This window comes from Bison bison, unplaced genomic scaffold, assembly GCF_000754665.1.
Source record: "Bison bison bison isolate TAMUID 2011002044 unplaced genomic scaffold, Bison_UMD1.0 scf7180017864048, whole genome shotgun sequence".
Lineage (NCBI taxonomy): Eukaryota > Metazoa > Chordata > Mammalia > Artiodactyla > Bovidae > Bison > Bison bison.
The window spans coordinates 4,627,683-4,650,038 of record NW_011494620.1 but is presented as its reverse complement, the minus strand read 5'-3'; the positions used below and the strand labels follow the sequence as shown (position 1 = coordinate 4,650,038).

Below are 22,356 nucleotides of genomic sequence, written 5' to 3'. Positions count from 1 at the left end.
ACACATCTGGAATGTGAAGTCAAGTGGGCCTTAGAAAGCATCACTAGAAACAAAGCTAGTGGAGGTGATGGAATTCCAGTTGAGCTATTCCAAATCCTGAAAGATGATGCTGTGAAAGTGCTGCACTCAATATGCCAGCAAATCTGGAAAACTCAGCAGTGGCCACAGGACTGGAAAAGGTCAGTTTTCATTCCAATCCCAAAGAAAGGCGATGCCAAAGAATGCTCAAACTACCGCACAATTGCACTCATCTCACACGCTAGTAAAGTAATGCTCAAAATTCTCCAAGCCAGGCTTTAGCAATACGTGAACCGTGAACTTCCTGATGTTCAAGCTGGTTTTAGAAAAGGCAGAGGAACCAGAGATCAAATTGCCAACATCCACCGGATCATGGAAAAAGCAAGAGAGTTCCAGAAAAACATCTATTTCTGCTTTATTGACTATGCCAAAGCCTTTGACTGTGTGGATCACAATAAACTGTGGGAAATTCTGAAAGAGATGGGAATACCAGACCACCTGACCTGCCTCTTGAGAAATTTGTATGCAGGTCAGGAAGCAACAGTTAGAACTGGACATGGAACAACAGACTGGTTCCAAATAGGAAAAGGAGTACGTCAAGGCTGTATATTGTCACCCTGCTTATTTAACTTCTATGCAGAGTACATCATGAGAAACGCTGGACTGGAAGAAGCACAAGCTGGAATCAAGATTGCCGGGAGAAATATCAATAACCTCAGATATGCAGATGATACCACCCTTATGGCAGAAAGTGAAGAGGAACTCAAAAGCCTCTTGATGAAAGTGAAAGAGGAGAGTGAAAAAGTTGGCTTAAAGCTCAACGTTCAGAAAATGAAGATCATGGCAGCCGGTCCCATCACTTCATGGGAAATAGATGGGGAAACAGTGGAAACGGTGTCAGACTTTATTTTTTTGGGCTCCAAAATCACTGCAGATGGTGACTGCAGCCATGAAATTAAAAGACGCTTACTCCTTGGAAGGAAAGATATGACCAACCTAGATAGCATATTCAAAAGCAGAGACATTACCTTGCCAACAAAGGTTTGTCTAGTCAAGGCTATGGTTTTTCCTGTGGTCATGTATGGATGTAAGAGTTGGATTGTAAAGAAGGCTGAGTGCCGAAGAATTGATGCTTTTGAACTGTGGGGTTGGAGAAGACTCTTGAGAGTCCCTTGGACTGCAAGGAGATCCAACCAGTCCATTCTGAAGGAGATCAACCCTAGGATTTCTTTGGAAGGACTGATGCTAAAGCTGAAACTCCAGTACTCTGGCCACCTCATGGGAAGAGTTGACTCATTGGAAAAGACTCTGATGCTGGGAGGGATTGGGGGTAGGAGGAGAAGGGGACAACAGAGGATGAGATGGCTGGATGGCATCACTGACTCGATGGACGTGAGTCTGGGTGAACTCCGGGAGTTGGTGATGGACAGGGAGGCCTGGCATGCTGAGATTCATGGGGTTGCAAAGAGTTGGACACAACTGAGCGACTGAACTGAACTGAGTCTTTCCTGGTTTTTCCTTCTGTCACCCTGATCATTCCCTCTTACGTGTGGTTGTATTAGTTGCTCAGTCGTGTCTGATTTTGCGACCCCACAGACTGTAGCTTGTCAGACTGCTCTGTCCATGGGATTCTCCAGACAAGAATACTGGAGTGGGTTGTCATTCCTTCTCCAGGGGATCTTCCTGACCCAAGGATCAAACCCAGGTCTCTGCACGGCAGGCAGATTCTTTACCATCTGAGCCACCAGGGAAGCCCATTCCCTCTTAAGCTCCTTCATTAAATACAGCCTTTAAGATCAGATCATATTCATTTCCTGTATGTCCCACTGGTACTTATTAACAGCAATCATAAATAGAAATATTCTCTGTTGAACTAAAAAATCTTTATAGAGGTCATTTAGTCAAAAAAGTGAAAGTCATGTCCAACTCTTTGCAACCCCATGGACTGTAACCTGCCAAGCTTCTGTCCATGGGATTCTCCAGGCAAGAATAGTGGAGTGGGTTGCCATTCCCAACTCCAGGAGACCTTCTTGACCAAGACAGGAAAAGGAAAAGGCTTAGAGAGGTAAGGTAACTTTCACAGATACATGGTAACGATTGAACAAGATCTCCTAGTTAAGAATTATTTATACTACCTAGAGTCAATGAATTTCAGAGGTAAGTCAACAGAAGTATGAGGAAAGAACCAACTTAAATATTAAAAAAAGTTTAAAAAGATAAAAATAATTCAGCAAAGAAATTTAAAATTAAATCACAATTTACCTGAAGGAAACAAAAGAAACTAACTTACCAAATTTAAGTTTTTCTTGACTCTTCCTTGTCAGAATGTCAACAATTGTATGTCGCATCTCTTCGATGGGCTTAATTTTATTTTAATCAAGAAAGCAGACCCATATAAGTTTTATATTCTCAGACATTAACTAGGTTATCCAAGTTGAAAATATTAAAACCAGTGATTACATATTTTAAAAGAAAGCAATGGTTCTTAGACCATTTTTCTCAGAATTCTTGCTACTCAAGTTGAAAAACATAACTGTCTTTTCCAAATAAAAATGAACTTAAAGAAAAGGAAGTTGCTCAGTCGTGTCCGACTCTTTGCGACCCCATGGACTATAGCCCACCAGGCTTCTCTGTCCATGGGATTCTCCAGGCAAGAACACTGGAGTGGGTTGCCATTTCCTTCTCCAGGGGATCTTCCGGACCCAGGGATTGAACCCAGGTCTCCCACATTGCAGGCAGATGCTTTACCCTCTGAGCCACCAGGGTTAAGGGATAGAATTTTATCAGTTTAAAAAATTTCTGTTAATTTTTCTTAAGCCTATGGTAACTATTACTGCTTGCTTGACAGAAACAAAATGAATGAACAAGTAGCAAATTAAGACTATTAATATCTATCAAAGAGCTGATTATATTTTTTACTCTAAATTTGTATTACTTTATTCCTTTTCTCCTACATTCCAGCCCATGGTTATATTTTTGTTTCACATGCTATTAAATGCATCTTTGAAGAGTTCAAGGTAGATTAGTCTAACATTTCATTTATTCAAAAATTCAGCAGCTCAGTAACCATGCATTAAACGTCATATAGTGTAACTACTTACTACATTCCCTTGAAGCACAGTGCCTGCTAATGGAGTATATTCAAAGTATGGTACAAAAGGGAAGCTCAGGGTCACAGTCTTAATTCTTGAATTTGGTCCTAAAGGACTCACCCATCAGGTGTTCAGTTTTCTTGTCCAGTTTTGATCCCTGTTCCCCAACTTCTGCTCTGGTCTCACATCTCTTTACTGCTTTCTCTATGAATGCCTGGCTCTAGTTTTGCATCTTAGCTATACTGTCATAAGCACCATTAAGCAACGTCCCTTCTGGCTCAATGTAGTAGGGACCTAACATTCTCTTCCAGGTAAAGTTCGGTGGAATATAATTATCCTTCAGCAAAGTGCCTTACATATTTAGAGAGAATACCTGCTGAATATATGATATTTTAATTCAGGTGAAAGATCAGATAGTATTTGTTGGCTTTGCTGATACTAAAGGATATAGACCTTTCTTAAGGAAAGGCTGAAAAAGAAAAGTTTTTAAAAACTCTCTTTGTAAACCATTTCCAAGAATGCACTTCTGAGAAACTTAGCCAGAAGGAAATACATTTAGGAATATCTGCCCATAAAAACAAAAAAAACAACTAAATAAAAACTCAAGATATGACTTATTCTATAGCCCAGGGCTTTTTTGTAGCAGCACAATGGGAAGAGGTAACAGATACAATATTAAACCACTGCTAATAATGTCAGACAAATTAGTTTATTGCCATTTTCTATATGTGACTGGACCAAACATATGGCATGTAAATGTGAGTCCATAAAGATAGACTTGTAAAGTGAGAGTTCTCTGGTCAGAGAGCTTGCTAACATTTTAAAAGTTAATTTAATTCCATTTGCTTTCTATTAAATAAATACTTTTTAATACTGAAAATTCAGTCTTTCAGTAGATTTCTCCACTAGAGGATGTCCAAAATGACATGTTGTGGTAAACTATTTCTCATATCACATTTTAGGAAACCCATATTTCAGCTTATATCCATTTTCTAAGGTCTGACTATCCCTAGTACATGAGCAAGCTTTAGAAGGGTGAGAAACAGCCTCTATAATATGTAATTCTGTGGTCTTTAAACATTCATTATTGCCACATAAATAAGCAAAATTGTATCAAGTTATATGGTGATGTGTTCCAAAATAATTCTGAATTATTTACACTGAAATAATAATGACCCGTAAGTTATCATCTCACCTGAGCTCCTGACAGAATGGCCTTCTCATAGATTGCGATAATACTTTCAATAGGACTTGTGAGTGATTCAATATGTGCAAGGCATATCCAATATTTAACAAGCTTTTTGGCATCTGGAATATTTTTAATCAGGTCATTTAATGTAACTAATACTTCTTCTTTTGGACACCCCTAAAACAGCAAGAAATAAAGTGAGTGATGCTGTTTAGTCTACAAACTATGAACAATTAAGTAAGCCTACTACAATCAGGACCAGTGGTAAAGAGAAAAAAAGGGTGGTAGAAAATTATTCATAAAATAGTCACCATTGTTTTCCTTACTCCAAACTTATTTTGAATAGTTAGCAAGAAGTAGATCAGTCAAGAGTCAGAAAAATGAAACCCTAGTTGAGAAAAAATTAGTAAACAAAACGGCTAACACGCTGCTCAGTCTTCACGTTTGCCCTCGTGCGTGTAATGGAGTACATCTGTTGGTGTGTGCACGCATATACACTTTTCCCGCCTCTGCCTGGTCTCAGTTGTGGCTTGCAGGCTCTTCTCATTGCAGCAAGTGGGATCCAGTTCCCTGACCAGAGATGGAACCCAGGTTCTCTGCCATTGGGAGCGCAGAGTCCTAGCCACTGGACCACCAGGGGAGTCCCTATTTGTTATTACTTTACTTATAATTTTTTAACCTACCAAATGCTTATGGAACCAGCTCACTAGTTTTTTTTTTCCCCTAATTATCTTTGTCAGGTTTTAATAGTAAGATTAAAAAAATGAATCTGTAATGGCTTATGTAATTAACAGCTATATACAAGTAAGTAGTAGGGCAGAAAATTCCACAGTATCAATAAAAAACCCCAGTAGAGTAGATAGGAATAGAATCAGTTTCCCTGACCATAATTTTCACTGGCTGTCAGAACTACAAAAAGTTTAAAGATATTCATAAAGACTAGAGAAAAGGTTTTAAATCACACTCTGTATTCATCAGTCTTGCTGTGTTTAGACACTAGTGAGTGACCAAAGCAAGATTAAGGAGACATCAGGAGAAAAAAATACACACACACACACTCCAAAGTTGATTATCATACCCATAGGATTCTGGTCCAAATCATTAAATTCTACAGTTCAAGACCATGTTGGTTTAGATTAATGGGATTTGGTTTGCAAATATTTTAGTTAAATTTAATCTGTGATAATAATTTGTGTTGCTAGTCTTTGATACAGTGTAGAATGAGTAGAAAAAATAATTTGTAAATACATTGATTGAATGTAAAAAACAGAAGTATCAGAGCAAATACCCAGCCCCAGCCTACTCTATAATAATATCTTAGAGAAATACAATATTTATAAACTCAATGGAAAAAAAATCTAAGTATCCCTTTGATTCATTTATAGGAACTCAATTAGAATGTAGCCCATTAAAGGCTAAAGAGAAACAATCTCACAATTAAGTCTCCATAACACCGCTGACACATTAATTGGTCATAAAAGACTGATGATATAATTTAATGAGATAACACTGATGAAGGTAATTTGTAAGCTATAAACTTAATTTGTAAGCTATTAAGTTATAAGCTATAAAGCTGTAAACAAATACAAGATAAAGACTCTACCTCATTAATCAGGTTCAGGCATTCAGAAAATGTCTTGTTTACTTTTTCAGTAAACAGTCGTTGCTCATCTTCTTCTGCCATGGTAGTCCAGAAGGATCCAACAGGTTGTTCATTTTGTGTTTCGGGCTCAGGCCGGGTAACTGCTGAGCTCGGAGGCCGTTTCAGAATTCTTCCTTTGCCAGCTTTCCACTCACTCAGACGAGCTCTACAGTCAGAAGCAGCATATAAACATTACTGTGACACTGAGGACAGAATTCTGTCAAACACAGCGAAAGCTGAACAACACTTCCAGTCTTTAATTCTACACTAGTGGCACATATATGGTTCACCTGTTTGAAGATAAACAGGGAACATATCAATGTTAACTATATGCACAAAGACCTCAAGAATGCATTTTTAAATGGAGAGGTTATAAAACATTTCCCAATTTCATTAACCATTTTAACTCTGATTACATAAAACAACCTAATTAAACATGTTTTGGTTTGGTTTTAGTCGCTAAGTCATATCTGACTGTTTTGCGACCCCATGGACTGTAGCCCACTGGGCTCCTCTGTCCATGGGATTATCCGGGCAAGAATATTGGAGTGGGTTGCCATTTCCTTCTGCAGGGTTTCTTCCCGACCCAGGGATCAAACCTGTGTCTTCTGCATTGCAGGTGGATTCTTTACCACTGAGCCACCAGGGAAGCCCAATTAAACATACTCAAGCATATGTATACTTAGGATATACTGTTCCACAATATAAATAGGCTTAGACTGATCTACACATGAAGAGAATCCATGTACAAAAAACTTGAATACTCTAATATCAAGGAAATGATAAGCTGAATTCACAAATGAGACTCTACTGAAAATTGAGCTAATAAAATTACATCTACTTACTTTCTCTCCTCCGCAGTTTCTTTGGGCTGAGTCCATCTACTGTCAACAGCTGCTTTCACCGTAGTGTGGCTGCGCTGGCCAGCGCTTTTTGACTTTTCTATCAGTTTAGTGTTAGAAGATGAAGCAGGCCTGGCTACCATTCCAGCTGCCATGCTTTTTGATAGTGTCTTATCTCCTTTTATGTCCTGCGAAGAACTGGTCTTGATGCCAGACAAAACTGTATTTAACTCTTTCTCTCGAGGCCCTTTCCGAACTGTGACATTGGCAGACATCCTGCTGTTGCCGGGTTTCATGGTGTCCTGGGCTTTATTGTGCTGACTTCTAATAGGAGGTCGCACAAGGTGTCGGATCTGAGATGTAGTGCTCGCAAATTTAGTGGTAGACGTCATATGTGAGGCTCTATCACTTTTCACTGTTATGCTGCTGACGTCTCCAGGCTGAGGCTTTGTGGCTTTAGAGTCAGTCGCTGGAAGTTTCTTGGTTGTTGCAGAACTCTCATCTTTGACTTGCAGTGGTTTTCTAAAGGAATTAATCTTAGACTGAACAATTTGGCCACGATATGCTCCAAGCACAGGTTTCTTGGGCACGTTAGCATCATGCTTTGGTTTTTCTGTAATCACTGGTTTTTTTTTACTGTTGTTTTTGAGGTGAAATGTTTGGCTTAATGTTCTATGTTGACTTTGGGGGTCATCTTTAACTGGTAACAATGGCAGAGTTTGATTATTATCCTCAGAATTAGATGGATCCGTGGCTAGAGTTGAATTGGTTAATTCATTAGAAGGTTTTAAAGGAATACAGTTTTTTTCCACTGTTAAATTATTTTTGATCCCGGTAGGTCTACCAACATTCTCTTTATCAGCCTAAAAGAGTTATTTAAGACAAATCAGTATTTTAGAATTCCTTTCTTTCAGAAAGAGTTTAGGGAAAAAATACCTTCTTTAGGGATGAGGAAAAAGGGATGGAGAGCTACTCCATATCTTACCATTTTTGTCTTTATTTTCAGAACTTTTTTCCCTTCTTGGATCTGGCCTTCAGATGTCCTGACTCTCTGATCTCCATCACTTAAAAAAAAAAAAAAGAAAATCCACATGTTTTAGATAATGCTTCCTTTTTGGGGGGAGGTATAAGATCATGTAACCACTCTCAGACTTGGTAGTTCTAAACTGAGACAAGAACTGAGCTGAGATTGACTTGTTCTAAGCAAAACTTTTCTTTATTGTAGGGTGATTTAAAGTGTAAACAACATGGCTAGGGAAAGTAAAGATATTTTCTTATAAGATCTTAAACCCTGCCATAATCTCATTCTAAACCATTCTCTAGTTGTTCAAACGAGTCTTCAAAAATCTTTGTTAAGCAACACTTTCTTTGGTTAGTTTTAAGTATCTGGTACCAGACTTTCCTTGAAAAAAATTATTTTGAAACAGCTCTCCCAAAAGAAAACCAAAAATTTTCAAACATACAATTTATTAATTAATGTGGATTTTAGTTTCTAGATGGCATTGCATTTAGACTATACATCCCAAGCAAAAGGTTCTTCAAGAATTAAACCTAGGAACAAGATGGCGGATGAGTAGGTGGACGTGGAGTCTATCTCTCTCCATGGATACATCAGGAATACACCTTCAGACACAGAAGTGCATGCAGAACACCAGCTGAGAGCAGACAGGAGGTCCTGACCAGCGTAAAAGAATATACAGACCCACGCAAAACTCAGTAGAATGAAGGAACTAGAGGGAAAAACAGGAGTGTTAGTTAGGACTGAGCCTGACCTAGGCGGGTGGGGGAACTGAAGCAGGGGTCTGATCCCCACACTGGGGCAACTGTCTGAGTCAGAGGAGAAACATTTAAGGCTGAGAGTGAAACAGCTGATCTGTGGCAATCTAAATGGAATGAGACTCAGACAGTCCTTGCTGCAGCCATACATACCCCAGACAGGGCCGTAGATGCCCTGGAAGGCACAGCGGCTGGGAGCTGGAGTTTAGGGATTGTGGAGCAATCCCAGGGTGAGGGTTGCTGTTGACTGTAGAGAGATGGGTTGAGGGGATATGAGGGAGGAGACTATGGTGGGAAATGTCTGTGAAGGAAAGCCAGGCAGCCATGGAAGCAGGGCGACACTGCTGAGTCACATGTAGGGGGTGGAGCCATCACCATAGCCTCTCTCCCCCCACACACCAGAATCCACAGCAGAACAGAGAGGCTGGCCCATCAAACACCGGAGGCACTGAACTACAGACTAGGACCCCACCCAGGGTGCCCCTTTAAGTGCCTGGCGTACCGGTCTATAGAGTAGGGCCCCAGCCAGGGGGGCCCCTCTATGTGCCTGATGCACCAAACAACAGAGAAGGACCCCAGGCAAGGGAGCCCTCTAAGTGCCTGAAGGAGCGGAGCTATAGACAAAGACTGGCCAAAGAGGCCTTCTGATTGCCAGCTACAAGAGGCTTGAGAAAAGACTCTGAGAGGGCCATAACTCCTGCAACAGAGGTAGTCCATGTCGCTGCACACTTGGCACCACCAGGGTCCCCACAAGTCAAGCAGCTGCGCCACCTTCACGCTCAACTCTTACGGGGGCAGAGCTGCCACAGGCAAAAAAAGCCTTGCGTCTTTGTGCACAGGGTTGCTTTGGTAGTGTCCACCTCTGCAACTCTGTAGACTGTGGCCTTCCAGGCTTCTCTGTCACGGAGGGGTTCTCCAGGCAAGAATACTGGAGTGTATTGGCCAGTGTGGGTGGCCATACCCTTCTAGAGCACGATATTCCCTGCTGCCCTCGCTGCCAACTCCCGAGTACCTGGTGCTGCCAGAACCCCTGTGACCCATGCACCCCCTCCACACCTGGCCCTCACAGGGGCAAACCCAAGTCCTCCAGGGCAGCCTCAGGAGCAAACCCCAGTGGACGACCCACATGCAGAGGTGGAAATAAAACCACAATTAAAACCCAGGGGCAATGCGGCTAAGGAAGAAGGCCCAAAACCTCCCACCAGCTGTACAAGCGGCAGATTAAATCCACAGGATCAACTATGTAGACTCTATCTACGGAATATATAAAAGGTCATTAAGAGCTCCCACAAAAGAAAACGTACTAGTTCTGATAGCTGTGGGCATTGGAGGCAAAAACACAGAGGAGTAAGACCAGGTTAGAGTCTGAGCCCACAGCAGGTGCAGGGATCAGCGCAGTGTTGGAGGGCATCCTAGGGAGGCGAGGCGGACTGTGACTCCCAGCGAGAGAAAGGACTCTGACAGCAGTGACTCAAGAAAAACATTTATTATTCTTATGTTTTGACTTGTTCTGTAGATTCTTTTGTATTTCTTTTTTCTTTTCTTCCCCCTGTGTTATAGTTGTCGATTTTATTGGCACTATGAAATCTAATTAAGCTTTTGAGCTTTTTTTTTCTTTTTCTTCTCAGTCACATTTTTTATTGCTGTGTAAACCTCTGCCTCTACATTGGGCTTTTGCAGTTCTGGGGAGTTTCCTTTTTTTTTTCTTTTCTCTTTTTAAAACTTTTTAAACCTATTATTATTTTTCCTACATTTATTCCTTTATTGGCTTTTCCTATTGTTTTTTCTTCTTGCAGTTAATCTTTAATGTATATAAATCTTCTTTATCTACCTCTGTTTAGTCTTGCATATCTATTCTTTCTTTTCCTCTCAACATATTTGTTAGTTTTATTTTCATTGCTTTATTCCCCAATTGGCACCTTGCTTTAGTTTTGTTTTCCAGCTTGTTCTTTAGATAGTTAGTTTTGTTCTGGTAGAGATAATTTTTGGTTTCCTTTGTCTGCCGGGTCAATCTGTTGTACTTTTTGTTGGACTGTTTTCATTTTGCTTATGGGTGTTTATGTGTATATTCAGCCACACTTTTTATTTTTATTATTGTTATAAACCTCTGCCTTTGCATTGGACTTTTGCAATTCTGTTGAGTTATGCTTTTTTTCTTTCTTCTTCTTTTTTTTTTTTATAATTTTAACTTAAATTTTTTAAACCTATTATTTTTTTCTACATTTATTCCTTTGTTTGCCTTTCCTACTGTTCTTTCCTGTTGCAATTAATCTTTAATACATATAAATCTTCCGCATACCTCTATTTAACTTTGCATACCTATTCTTTCTTTTCTTTCCTCTCAACATATTTGTTAGTTTTGTTTTCATTGCTTTATTACCCACTTGACACCTTGCTTTAGTTTTGGTTTCCAGTTTGTGCTTTACTTAGTTTTATTCTTAACTGGTAAATATAATTTTTTATTTCCTTTGTTCTCTGGGTCAATCTATTGTACTTTACTTTTGTTGGACTATTTTGACTTTGCTCATGGGTGTACATGTATATTCCATTATTTTAATTATTATTTGACTGATTTTGTAACTGCCATTTGTCTGGAGTTCATCTTTGGTCCCTCGTTTTTGGATATTTGTTTTAATCTCACTTAATGCCATAACAAACCATTTGTAGAAGCTTTGATCCTGACCAGAGATCAAGCCTTGAGCCTTTAGAGTGAGAACACTGACCCCAAGACCCTAGACTACCAGAGAACTAACCTTCAGTTCAGTTCAGTCGCTCAGTCGTGTCTGACTCTTTGCGACCCCATGAATCACAGCACACCAGGCCTCCCTGTCCATCACCAACTCCTGGAGTTCACTCAGACTCATGTCCATCGAGTCGGTGATGCCATCCAGCCATCTCATCCTCTGTCGTACCCTTCTCCTCCTGCCCCCAATCCCTCCCAGCATCAGAGTCTTTTCCAGTGAGTCAACTTTTCACACGAGGTGGCGAAAGTACTGGAGTTTCAGCTTTAGCATCATTCCTTCCAAAGAACACCCAGGGCTGATCTCCTTTCTTCAGTTCAGTTCAGTTCAGTCGCTCAGTCGTGTCCAACTCTAGTATCAGATAGTGAGAACTCACACAAAGGAAACCACTTGAATACAATTCCCGGCATCACCCAACCAACAGTAGCACACTGTGCAGGAGGCCTCATCTAAACAACAAACAAAACAAAAATACAAACCCAATCATCAGCAGACAGGATTACCACCTCACTCAGCCTTGCCCATCAGAGGAAAAACAAAGACTCAGCACAAATCTCACCCTATAAGAAGCTTACACAAACCACTGGACCAACCTTAGGAGGGCAGAAACCAAAAGGAAGAAAGAATTCAACCCTGAAGCCTGGGAAAAGGAGACCTCAAACACAATAAGTTAAAAAAAAATAATGAAAAGGCAGAGAAATACTACACAAATAAAAGAACAAACTAGAAACACATTAGTCCAAATAAATTAAGAGGAGATAGGCAAGCTACCTGAAAAAGAATTCAGAATAATGATAATAAAGATGATCAAAAAACAAAATGGAGAAAATGCAAAAATCAATTAACAAAGACCTAGAAGAATTAAAGAATAAACATACAAACAACACAATTAATGAAATTTAAAATACTCTAGAAGGAATAATAGCAGAAGAACGAATCAGTGAGCTAGAAGATAAAATGGTGGAAATAACTTCTGAAAAGAACTGATATTCTCAGAGACATCTGGGACAATATCAAACGTACCAACAATTCAAAGAATTATATGGGTCCCAGAAGAAGAGAAAAAGAAAGGGTATGAGAAAATTTTTGAAGAGATTATAGTTGAAAATTTCCCCAACATGGAAAAAGAAATAGTCAATCAAGTCCAAGAGGCATAAAGAGTCTCATACAGGATAAACCCAAGGAGGAATATGCCAAGACACACACTAATTAAACTAACAAAGACTAAACACAAAGAAAGAATATTAAAAGCAGCAAGGGAGAAGCAACAAGTAACATACAAGGGAAACCCCATACATTTAACAGCTGATCTTTCAGCAGAAACTGTGCAGGCCAGAAGGGAATGGCAGGATATATTTAAAGTACTGAAAGGGAAAAAGAAAAATCTACAACCAAGATTACTGTATCTGGCAAAGATCTCATTCAAAATTGATGGAGAAATAAAAAGTTTCTCAGACAAGCAAAAGTTAAGAGAATTCAATACCACCAAACCAGCTTTACAACAAATGTTAAAGGGGCTTATATAGTCAAGAAATACAAGAAAAAGAAAAAGATCTACAAAATCAACCCCAAACAATTAAGCAAATGGCAATAGGGACATATGTATCAATAATTACTTTAAATGTAAATGGATTAAATGCTCCAACCAAAAGACACAGACTGGCTGAATGGATACAAAAACAAGACCCATACAAATGCTGTCTACAAGAAACGCACTTCAGACCTAAAGACACATATAGACTGAAAGTGAGAGGATGGGAAAATATATTCCATGCAAATGGGAAGCAAAAGAAAGCTGGAGTAGCAATCCTCATATCAGACAAAACAGACTTTAAAATAAAGAAGATTACAAGAAATAAGGAAGGACACTGCATAATGATCAAAGGATCAATCCAAAAGGAAGACATAACAATTGTAAATATCTATGCACCCAACATAGGAGCACGTCAGTACATAAGACAAACACTAATAGACACAAAAGGAGAAATGGACAGTAACACAATAATAGTAGGAGACTTCCCACTCACACCAATGGAGAGATCATCAAAACAGAAAATTAATAAGAAAACAGAAGTCTTAAATGATACATAAGATGAGATGGATCTCATTAATATCTTCAGGACATTCCATCCAAATGCAGAAGAATACACCTTCTTCTCAAGTGCACATGCAACATTCTCCAGAATAGACCACGTTTTGGGTCACAAATCAAACCTCAATAAATTTAAGAAAACTGAAGTCGTAGCAAGCATCTTCTCCAATCACAATGCTATGAGACTAGATATCAATTACAAGAAAAAAACTGTAAGAAACACAAACACATGGAGACTAAACAACACGTTTCTAAATAACCAACAGGTTCCTGAAGAAATCAAAAAATTTCTAGAAACAAATGACAATGAAAACACAAATCAAAACCTATGGGAGCAGCTTTTGCTGAAGTTCTAAGAGGGAAGTTTATAGCAATACAATCCTACCTCAAGAAACAAGAAAAACATTGAATAGACAACCTAACTTTACACCTAAAACAACTGGAAAAATAAGAACAAAAACCCCAAAAAATTAGTAGAAGGAAAGAAACATAAAGATCTGAGCAGAAATAAATGAAAAAGAAATGAAAGAAACAATAGTAAAGATTAATAAAACTAAAAGCTGGTTCTTTGAGAAAATAAACAAAATTGACAAACCTTTAGCCAGACTCATCAAGAAAAAAAGAGAAGAATCAAATCAACACATTAGAAATGAAAAAGGAGAGGTTAAAACAGAAAATGCAGAAATACAAAGGATTATAAGAGACTATTATGAACAACAATATGGCAATAAAATGGATAACCTGGAAGAAATGGACAGATTCTTAGAAAAGTTCAATCTTCAGGACTGAACCAGGAAGAAATAGAAATTATGAACAACCCAATTACAAGCACTGAAATTGAGGCTGTGATAAAAAATCTTCCAAAAAACAAAAGCCCAGGATCAGATGGCTTCACAGGAGAATTCTATCAAACATTTTGAGACGAGCTAATGCCTATCCTTCCAAACTCTTTCAAAACATTGCAGAGGAAGGAACACTTCCAAACTCAATTCTATGAGGCCACCATCACCCTGAAAACCAAAACCAGACAAAGACAACGCAAAAAAAGAAAACTACAGGCCAATATCACTGATGAACACAGATGCACAAATCCTCAGCAAAACTTCAGCAAACAGAATTCAGCAACACATCAAAAAGCTCATACCCCATGATCAAGTTGGGTTTATTCCAGGAATGCAAGGATTCTTCAATATACGCAAATCAAACAATGTGATATACCATATTAACAAACTGAAAGATAAAAACCATATGATAATCTCAATAGATGCAGAAAAAGCCTTTGAAAAAATTCAGCACCCATTTATGGTTAAAACTCTTCAAAAAAATGGGCATAGAAGGAACCTACCTCAACATAGTAAAGACCATACATGATTAGCCTACAGCAAGCATTATTCTCAATGATGAAAAACTGAAAGCATTGCCCCTAAGATCAGGAACAAGACAAGGGTGTCCACTTTCACCACTATTATTGAACATAGTTTGGAAGTCCTAGCTACAGCAATCAGAGAAGAAAAAGAAATAAAAGGAATCCAGATCAGAAAAGAAGAAGTAAAGCTCTCACTGTTTACAGAAGACATGATACTATACATAGAAAACCCTAAAGATAGTATCAGAAAATTACTAGAGCTAATCAGTGAATTTAGCAAAGTTGCAGGATACAAAATCGATACAAAGAAGTGACTTGCATTTCTATATACTAACAGTGAAAAATCAGACAGAGAAATTAAGGAATCGATCCCAATCACCATTGCAACAAAAAGAATTAAATATCTAGGAATAAACTTACATAAGGAGACAAAAGAACTGTACACAGAAAATTATAAGACACTGATGAAAGAAATCCAAGATGACATAAGCAGATGGAGAGATACTCCATGTTCCTGGGTAGGAAGAATAAATATTGTGAAAATGACTATACTACCAAATGCAATCTACAGATTCAGTGCCAAATTACCAATGGCATTTTCCACAGAACTAGAACAAAACATTTCACAATTCATATGGAAACACAAAAGACCCTGAATAGCTGAAGTAGTCTTGAGAAAGAAGAATGAAGCTGGAGGAATCAACCTTCCTGACTTCAGATTATACTACAGAGCTACAGTCATCAAGACTGTATGGGACTGGCACAAAAACAGAAATATAGACAAAATGGAACAAGATAGAAAGCCCAGAAATAAACCCATGCACCTATGGGTACCTTATTTTTGACAAAGGAGGCAAGAATACACAGTGGGGAAAGACAACCTCTTCAGTAAATGGTGCTGGGAAAACTGGACAGCTACACGTCAAAGAATAAAATTAGAACACTTCCTAACACCATACACAAAGATAAACTCAAAATGGATTAAAGACCTAAATCCAAGACCAGAAACTATAAAACTTTTAGAGGAAAATGTAGAATACTTGATGACATAAATCAAAGCAAGATCCTCTATAACCCACCTCCTAGGGTAAAGGAAATAAAAACAAAAGGAAACAAGTGGGACCTCATTAAACTTAAAAGCTTTTGCACAGCAAAGGAAACTATAAGCAAGGTGAAAAGACAACCCTCAGAATGGGAGAAAATAAAAGCAAATGAAACAACTGACAAAGGATTAATTTCCAAAATATACAAGCAGCTCATATAACTCAATACCAGAAAAACAAACAACTCAATCAAAAAGTGGGGAAAAGACCTAAACAGACATATCTCCAAAGAAGACATACAGATGGCTAACAGACACATGAAAAGATGCTCAACATCGCTCATTATTAGAGAAATGCAAATCAAAACCACAACCTCAGACCAGTCAGAATGGCCATCATCAAAAAGTCTACAAACAATAAATACTGGAAAGGGTGTGGAGAAAAGGGAATGCTCTTGCACTGTTGGTGGGAATGTAAATTGATATAGCCACTATGGAAGACAGTATGGAGACTCCTTAAAAAACTATGAATAAAACCACTATATGACCCAGCAATCCCACTCCTGGCATACACCCTGAGGCAACCAAAATTGAAAAAGACACATGTATCCCACTGTTCACTGCAGCACTATATACAATAGCTAGAACATGGTGGCAACCTAGATGTCTATCAACAGATGAATGGATAAAGAAGTTGTAGTACATATACACAATGGAATATTCAAAGTTCAGTTCAGTCGCTCAGTCGTGTCCAACTCTTTGCGATCCCATGAATCGCAGCACGCCAGGCCTCCCTGTCCATCACCAACTCCCGGAGTTCACTCAGACTCACGTCCATCGACTCAGTGATGCCATCCAGCCATCTCATCCTCTGTCGTCCCCTTCTCCTCCTGCCCCCAATCCCTCCCAGAATCAGAGTTTTCCAATGAGTCAACTCTTCGCATGAGGTGGCCAAAGTATTGGAGTTTCAGCTTCAGCATCAGTCCTTCCAATGAACACCCAGGACTGATCTCCTTCAGAATGGATCGGTTGGACCTCCTTGCAGTCCACGGGACTCTCAAGAGTCTTCTCCAACACCACAGTCAAAAGCATCAATTCTTCGGTGCTCAGCCTTTTTCACAGTCCAACTCTCACATCCATACATGACTACTGGAAAAACCATAGCGTTGACTAGACGGACCTTTGTTGGCAAAGTAATGTCTCTACTTTTCAATATGCTATCTAGGTTGGTTATAACTTTCCTTCCAAGGAGTAAGCATTTTTTAATTTCATGGCTGCAGTCACCATCTGCAGTGATTTTGGAGCCCCCCAAAATAAAGTCTGACACTGTTTCCACTGTTTCCCCATCATTACTTAGCCATAAAATGGAACGCATTTGAGTCAGTTCTGATAAGGTGGATGAACCTAGAACCTATTATACAGAGTGAAGTGAGTCAGAAAGAGAAAGATAAGTATCATATTCCAATGCACGTATACAGAATCTAGAAAAATGGTACTGAAGAATTTATTTACAGGGCAGCAACGGGACTTCCCTAGTGGCTCAGAGGCTAAAACGTCTGCCTGCAATGCGGGAGACCCGGGTTCAATCCCTGGGTTGGGAAGAGCCCCTGGAGAAGGAAATGGCAACCCACTCCAGTATTCTTGCCTGGAGAATCCCATGGACGGAGGAGCCTGGTGGGCTATAGTCCACGGGGTCGCAAAGAGTAGGACACAACTGACCGACTTCACTAACGGAGACATAGAGAATAGACTTATGGACACGGGGAGAGGAGAGGAGAAGAGAGGGTTAGATGTATGGAAAGAATAACATGGAAACTTATATTAGCATATGTAAACAGCCAATGGAAATTTGCTGTATGGCTCAGGAAACTCAAACAGGGGCTCTGTATCAACCTAGAGGGGTGGGATGCAGAGGGAGACGGGAGGGAGGTTTCAAAAGGTAAGGGATATATGTGTACCTATGGCTGATTCATGTTGAGGTCTGACAGAAAACAACAAAATTCTATAAAGCAATTACTCTTCAATTTAAAAAAAATAAAAGAATTAAACCCAAACTTCTTTTTACAGAGATAGGCTAGTTAGTACAGGCCATGAGACCCTCTTAGCAAGTGATTTCGTATTCTGTGAACAAAGTGGGGAAAAAAGGGTCAGTTGGACATGCCTTTGATTCTAAGTCAGATTTCAACTTCATAGATACAAAAATGTGAACAAAATATATATTTTAGGGTCAACAAAGTTTGAGAGCTCTATAGTTTAGAATGTTCTTCCCGTTGTGTATAAGAGTACTCTAAACCCCATAACCCAGTTGGATCCCTTATTTAAATAAGTACTTGAGAGTCACAGTCACATTTGAATTAATGTTCTTTCTCTGCTTTCCCTCTATTAATTTCATTCCACCTCAAAGTCTTAAATAAATACCATCTACACACTGACAACTTGCAAGTTTTTATCTCTAGTCCAATTCTCACCCCCGGAACTTCAGACACATCACTGTTTGGCATCTCCACTTAGATGTCTTCTTGCTACCTCAAACTTATCATGGTCAAACAGAGCTCTGGATTCTCCCACTCTTCCCTCACGCTTCCCATCTCAATATACAGGATCACCATCCACCCAGTTATTCAAATCAAAAGTCTAGGATCATCTTTTTGTCTTGAACAAAAAAATTGGGATTTGTAAAGAAAATGTTTATTCTAAAGTAAAGAAACTATATGCAAGTCAGGAAGAAACAGAACTGGACATGGAACCACAGACTGGTTCCAAATAGGAAAAGGAGTACGTCAAGGCAGTATATTGTCACCCTGCTTATTTAACTTCTATGCAGAGTCCATCATGAGAAACGCTAGGCTGGAAGAAACACAAGCTGGAATCAAGATTGCCAGGAAAAATATCAATAACCTCAGATATGCAGATGACACCACTCTTATGGCAGAAAGTGAAGAGGAACTAAAAAGCCTCTTGATGAAAGTGAAAGAGGAGAGTGAAAAAGTTGGCTTCAAGCTCAACATTCTGAAAACTAAGATCATGGCATCTGGTCCCATCACTTCATGGGAAATAGATGGGGAAACAGTGGAAACAGTGTCAGACTATTTTTCTGGGCTCCAAAATCACTGCAGATGGTGATTGCAGCCATGAAATTAAAAGACACTTACGCTTTGGAAGACAGTTATGACCAACCTAGATAGCATATTGAAAAGCAGAGACATTACTTTGCCAACAAAGGTCCGTCTAGTCAAGCTATGGTTTTTCCAGTGGTCATGTATGGATGTGAGAGTTGGACTGTGAAGAAAGCTAAGCGCCGAAGAATTCATACTTTTGAACTGTGGTGTTGGAGAAGACTCTTGAGAGTCCCTTGAACTGCAAGATCCAATCAGTCCATTCTAAAGGAGATCAGTCCTGGGTGTTCATTGGAAGGACTGATGTTGAAGCTGAAACTCCAATACTTTGGCCACCTCATGCGAAGAGTTGACTCATTGGAAAAGACTCTGATGCTGGGAGGGATTGGGGGCAGAAGTAGAAGGGGATGACAGAGGATGAGATGGCTAGATGGCATCACTGACTCGACGGACGTGAGTTTGAGTGAACTCCGGGAGTTGGTGATAGACAGGGAGGCCTGGCGTGCTGTGATTCATGGGGTCACAAAAAGTCGGACACGACTGAGCAACTGAACTGAAAGAAACTAATTAATGTAAAAAATATATATTTTTTAATTTTTATTTGGGAACAATGCCAAACTTATATAAAGTTGCAAAATTATAAATAATTTAAAGAATATGCATATATTCTTTACCCAGATTTGCCTGTTAACATTTTATCTCATTTGCAATATCATTTGCACTCTTTCTGAACGTGTCTATGTGTAGAATATATACAACTTTTTACCTGAACCTTTCAAGTTAAGTTATATACATGATGGCTCTTTACCACTAAATGATTTGATGTTTATTTCCTAAAAACAGGAATTTTATATACTCACAGAACAGTTATCAAATTCATAAGTTTACTTTGATTTACCACCTTATTGTTCACAGTTGAAAACTGAGCTAATAATGTCCTTCACAGTATTTCCTTTTCCACTATCAAACACAGTATAAGGGTCAGGTATTGAACTTAGCTGTCATATCTCTTTAGCCTCCTTTAACCTGGATATTCAGGATCATCTCTGACTCTATTTTTTCTTTTATATCCCACAGCTAATCCATCACCAAGTCCTGCCAGCTCTATCTCCTAAATATAAGCAGAAGTTTCCACCCTGGAGAAGGGTATGAAGCATTCATCAAGACAAACTATATCAATAAATACAGTACCTATTATAAAGAAATGCAAATTAAAATACTGGATTAAATAAAATGTTATTAAAATTCATTTCCTTTAAAAAATGTGGCCACTAGAAAATTTTAAATTACACATGTGGCTCACATTACATCTTTACTGGACAGCTGTAATTTGACAAATGTGAATTGAAAAAAATTTGACCTCACCTGAGTAACATCTGATTTTCCTGTTTGCATGCAAAGGAAGTTTTTCTTTTTAACAGATGCTCCTTGAGTTTTTGTCTTCTTTGCTCTAAATAACAAAAGAGCTACAGGTCAGCATCAGCTACAATAACACCAAATAAAATACTGATTTAACTTCGAAAAATATTCTACTTGAGATCACATACTGTCTATAACCGAAAATTTCCCATTTCAATACTGCCTTTGAGAAATAATAATATTTTTAAATGACTGTTACTATACCTGGTCCCCATAACCACTCTGTACAAGAATAACATTCCCTACTGTCCGAAAGTGAAGTCTGGAGAGCATCACTGTCGACATACAGTTCCCGAAAGCCAAGTTTCAAGAGCTAAATGGTAGAGATGAGACACCTGACTCCAAGTTCTAATTTACCAGAAGTGGGTGAGAATTTGTTTTCCCATCCATAGGCCAAGAAACAGCTATTATTTCTGAAGACCCGGACAACCCGGACAACAGATTTCTCTGAACTCGAAGGGAACATGCGTTCAATCTGAAGCATCAAACGCGCACACCCTTCTCTGCAGAAAAGAACTCCCGACTCCGGAGGTGGGAGGGGCCTGCGCAGGCGCAGCTCACCCGGGCGGGCGCGGCCCCGCCCCCGCGGGCCCGGAGCCCTGCACACTCGCTCCTACCTCGCCCCCGGCTAAACGGATTCTCTCACCTGAGGCGCGTCTCCCCCCGCCAGCGTGTCTCGACCGCACGCAAGGCGTTCAATCCGTACACTAACACCACACAGCGGGCACCACTCCGATTGTCCCGTTCATAAACGCCGAGAACGCGGCCGCGAGAGGCCAAGCGCCCCGTGCGAGCTTCTCACACAACCGTACCGGGGTTGGGGGCGGGGGAAGCCGGTCTGCGGCCCCGCGGCCCTGACGGCCTTGCCCGAGCCATCCCGCGCCCGCGGGCGCCCCGGCCCCTCAGGCAAACGATCCACCGTCCGGCTCGCGCCACTCCCGCCACCGCGGGCCTCACCTCTGAATGCGGACTGGGTCCTCTGACTCGGGTTCAGCTGCAGGTCCTGGGGGATGGCTGGGGTGCTCATCACAGCTCGGGGAAGCAGGGTACGCGTCTCTGGCGTAAACTTCCTCCGGACGCCGCTGCTCTTCTCTGCCTCTGGGCGCGCGGGCTCTGCCTTAGACAGCGCGGCCGCCCATTGGTGCTCGGCGTGAATTGAACGAGCCAATGGGCATAGAGGGGCGGGGCCTGAGCTACGGTTGCAGAGGCGGGGCTTGCGACTCCTGACTTCGGTTAGGACCGCTCTGGACTGAGTCCGTGGGTTTTCAAACTTAAACAGCGTGCTTGGGCTTGGGCTTGGATTTGGACTTGGACTTGGTCATGTGAGAGGAGTCGGCCTGCTACGTTTCTGCTCAGTAGCAGATAGATCTCTTCTTTAGACTCTCACACTGCATTGACGAAGGCAGAGGAGAAAAGTGTTGTCTGGTGTGTTTCAGTTCAGTTCAGTTCAGTCGCTCAGTCGTGTCCTCTTTGCGACCCCATGAACTGCAGCACTGGGATTTCTTTGGAAGGAATGATGCTAAAGCTGAAACTCCAGTACTTTGGCCACCTCATGCGAAGAGTTGACTCATTGGAAAAGACTCTGATGCTGGGAGGGATTGGGGGCAGGAGGAGAAGGGGACGACAGAGGATGAGATGGCTGACTTGATGGACGTGAGTCTGAGAGAACTCCGGGGGTTGGTGATGGACAGGGAGGCCTGGCGTGCTGTGATTCATGGGGTCGCAAAGAGTCGGACACGACTGAGCGACTGATCTGATCTGATCTGATCCTCATTTTAAACTTTTCTCTTCCTCTCCTCTTTTTCGCATCTGATAATTGTGTAGTACAGAGGAAAAAGTGAAAGAAAAGTGTTAGTCGTTCAGTTCAGTCGCTCAGTCTTGTCCGATTCTTTGCGACCCCATGAATCGCAGCACGCCAGGCCTCCCTGTCCATCACCAACTCCCGGAGTTCACTCAAACTCACGTCCATCAAGTCAGTGATGCCATCCAGCCATCTCATCCTCTGTCGTCCCCTTCTCCTC

At 40.4% G+C, this 22,356-nt stretch overlaps 1 protein-coding gene across 1 annotated transcript in view; it reads right to left on the bottom strand.

The window, feature by feature from the left end:
- CKAP2 (cytoskeleton associated protein 2) overlaps nucleotides 1–21,449 on the bottom strand; it is a 26,418-nt gene extending 4,969 nt beyond the window's left edge. Inside the window, exons 1-7 of the mRNA XM_010835657.1 lie at nucleotides 21,293–21,449; nucleotides 20,282–20,366; nucleotides 7,769–7,847; nucleotides 6,787–7,646; nucleotides 5,903–6,107; nucleotides 4,306–4,476; nucleotides 2,309–2,378 (exon numbers count right to left, since the gene is read on the bottom strand). Of these exons, the coding sequence (XP_010833959.1) occupies nucleotides 2,309–2,378; nucleotides 4,306–4,476; nucleotides 5,903–6,107; nucleotides 6,787–7,646; nucleotides 7,769–7,847; nucleotides 20,282–20,366; nucleotides 21,293–21,362 (1,540 nt within the window). The 5' untranslated portion in view covers nucleotides 21,363–21,449. The remainder of the gene's footprint in view (nucleotides 1–2,308; nucleotides 2,379–4,305; nucleotides 4,477–5,902; nucleotides 6,108–6,786; nucleotides 7,647–7,768; nucleotides 7,848–20,281; nucleotides 20,367–21,292) is intronic.
- Between the last annotated feature and the right edge of the window lie 907 nt (nucleotides 21,450–22,356).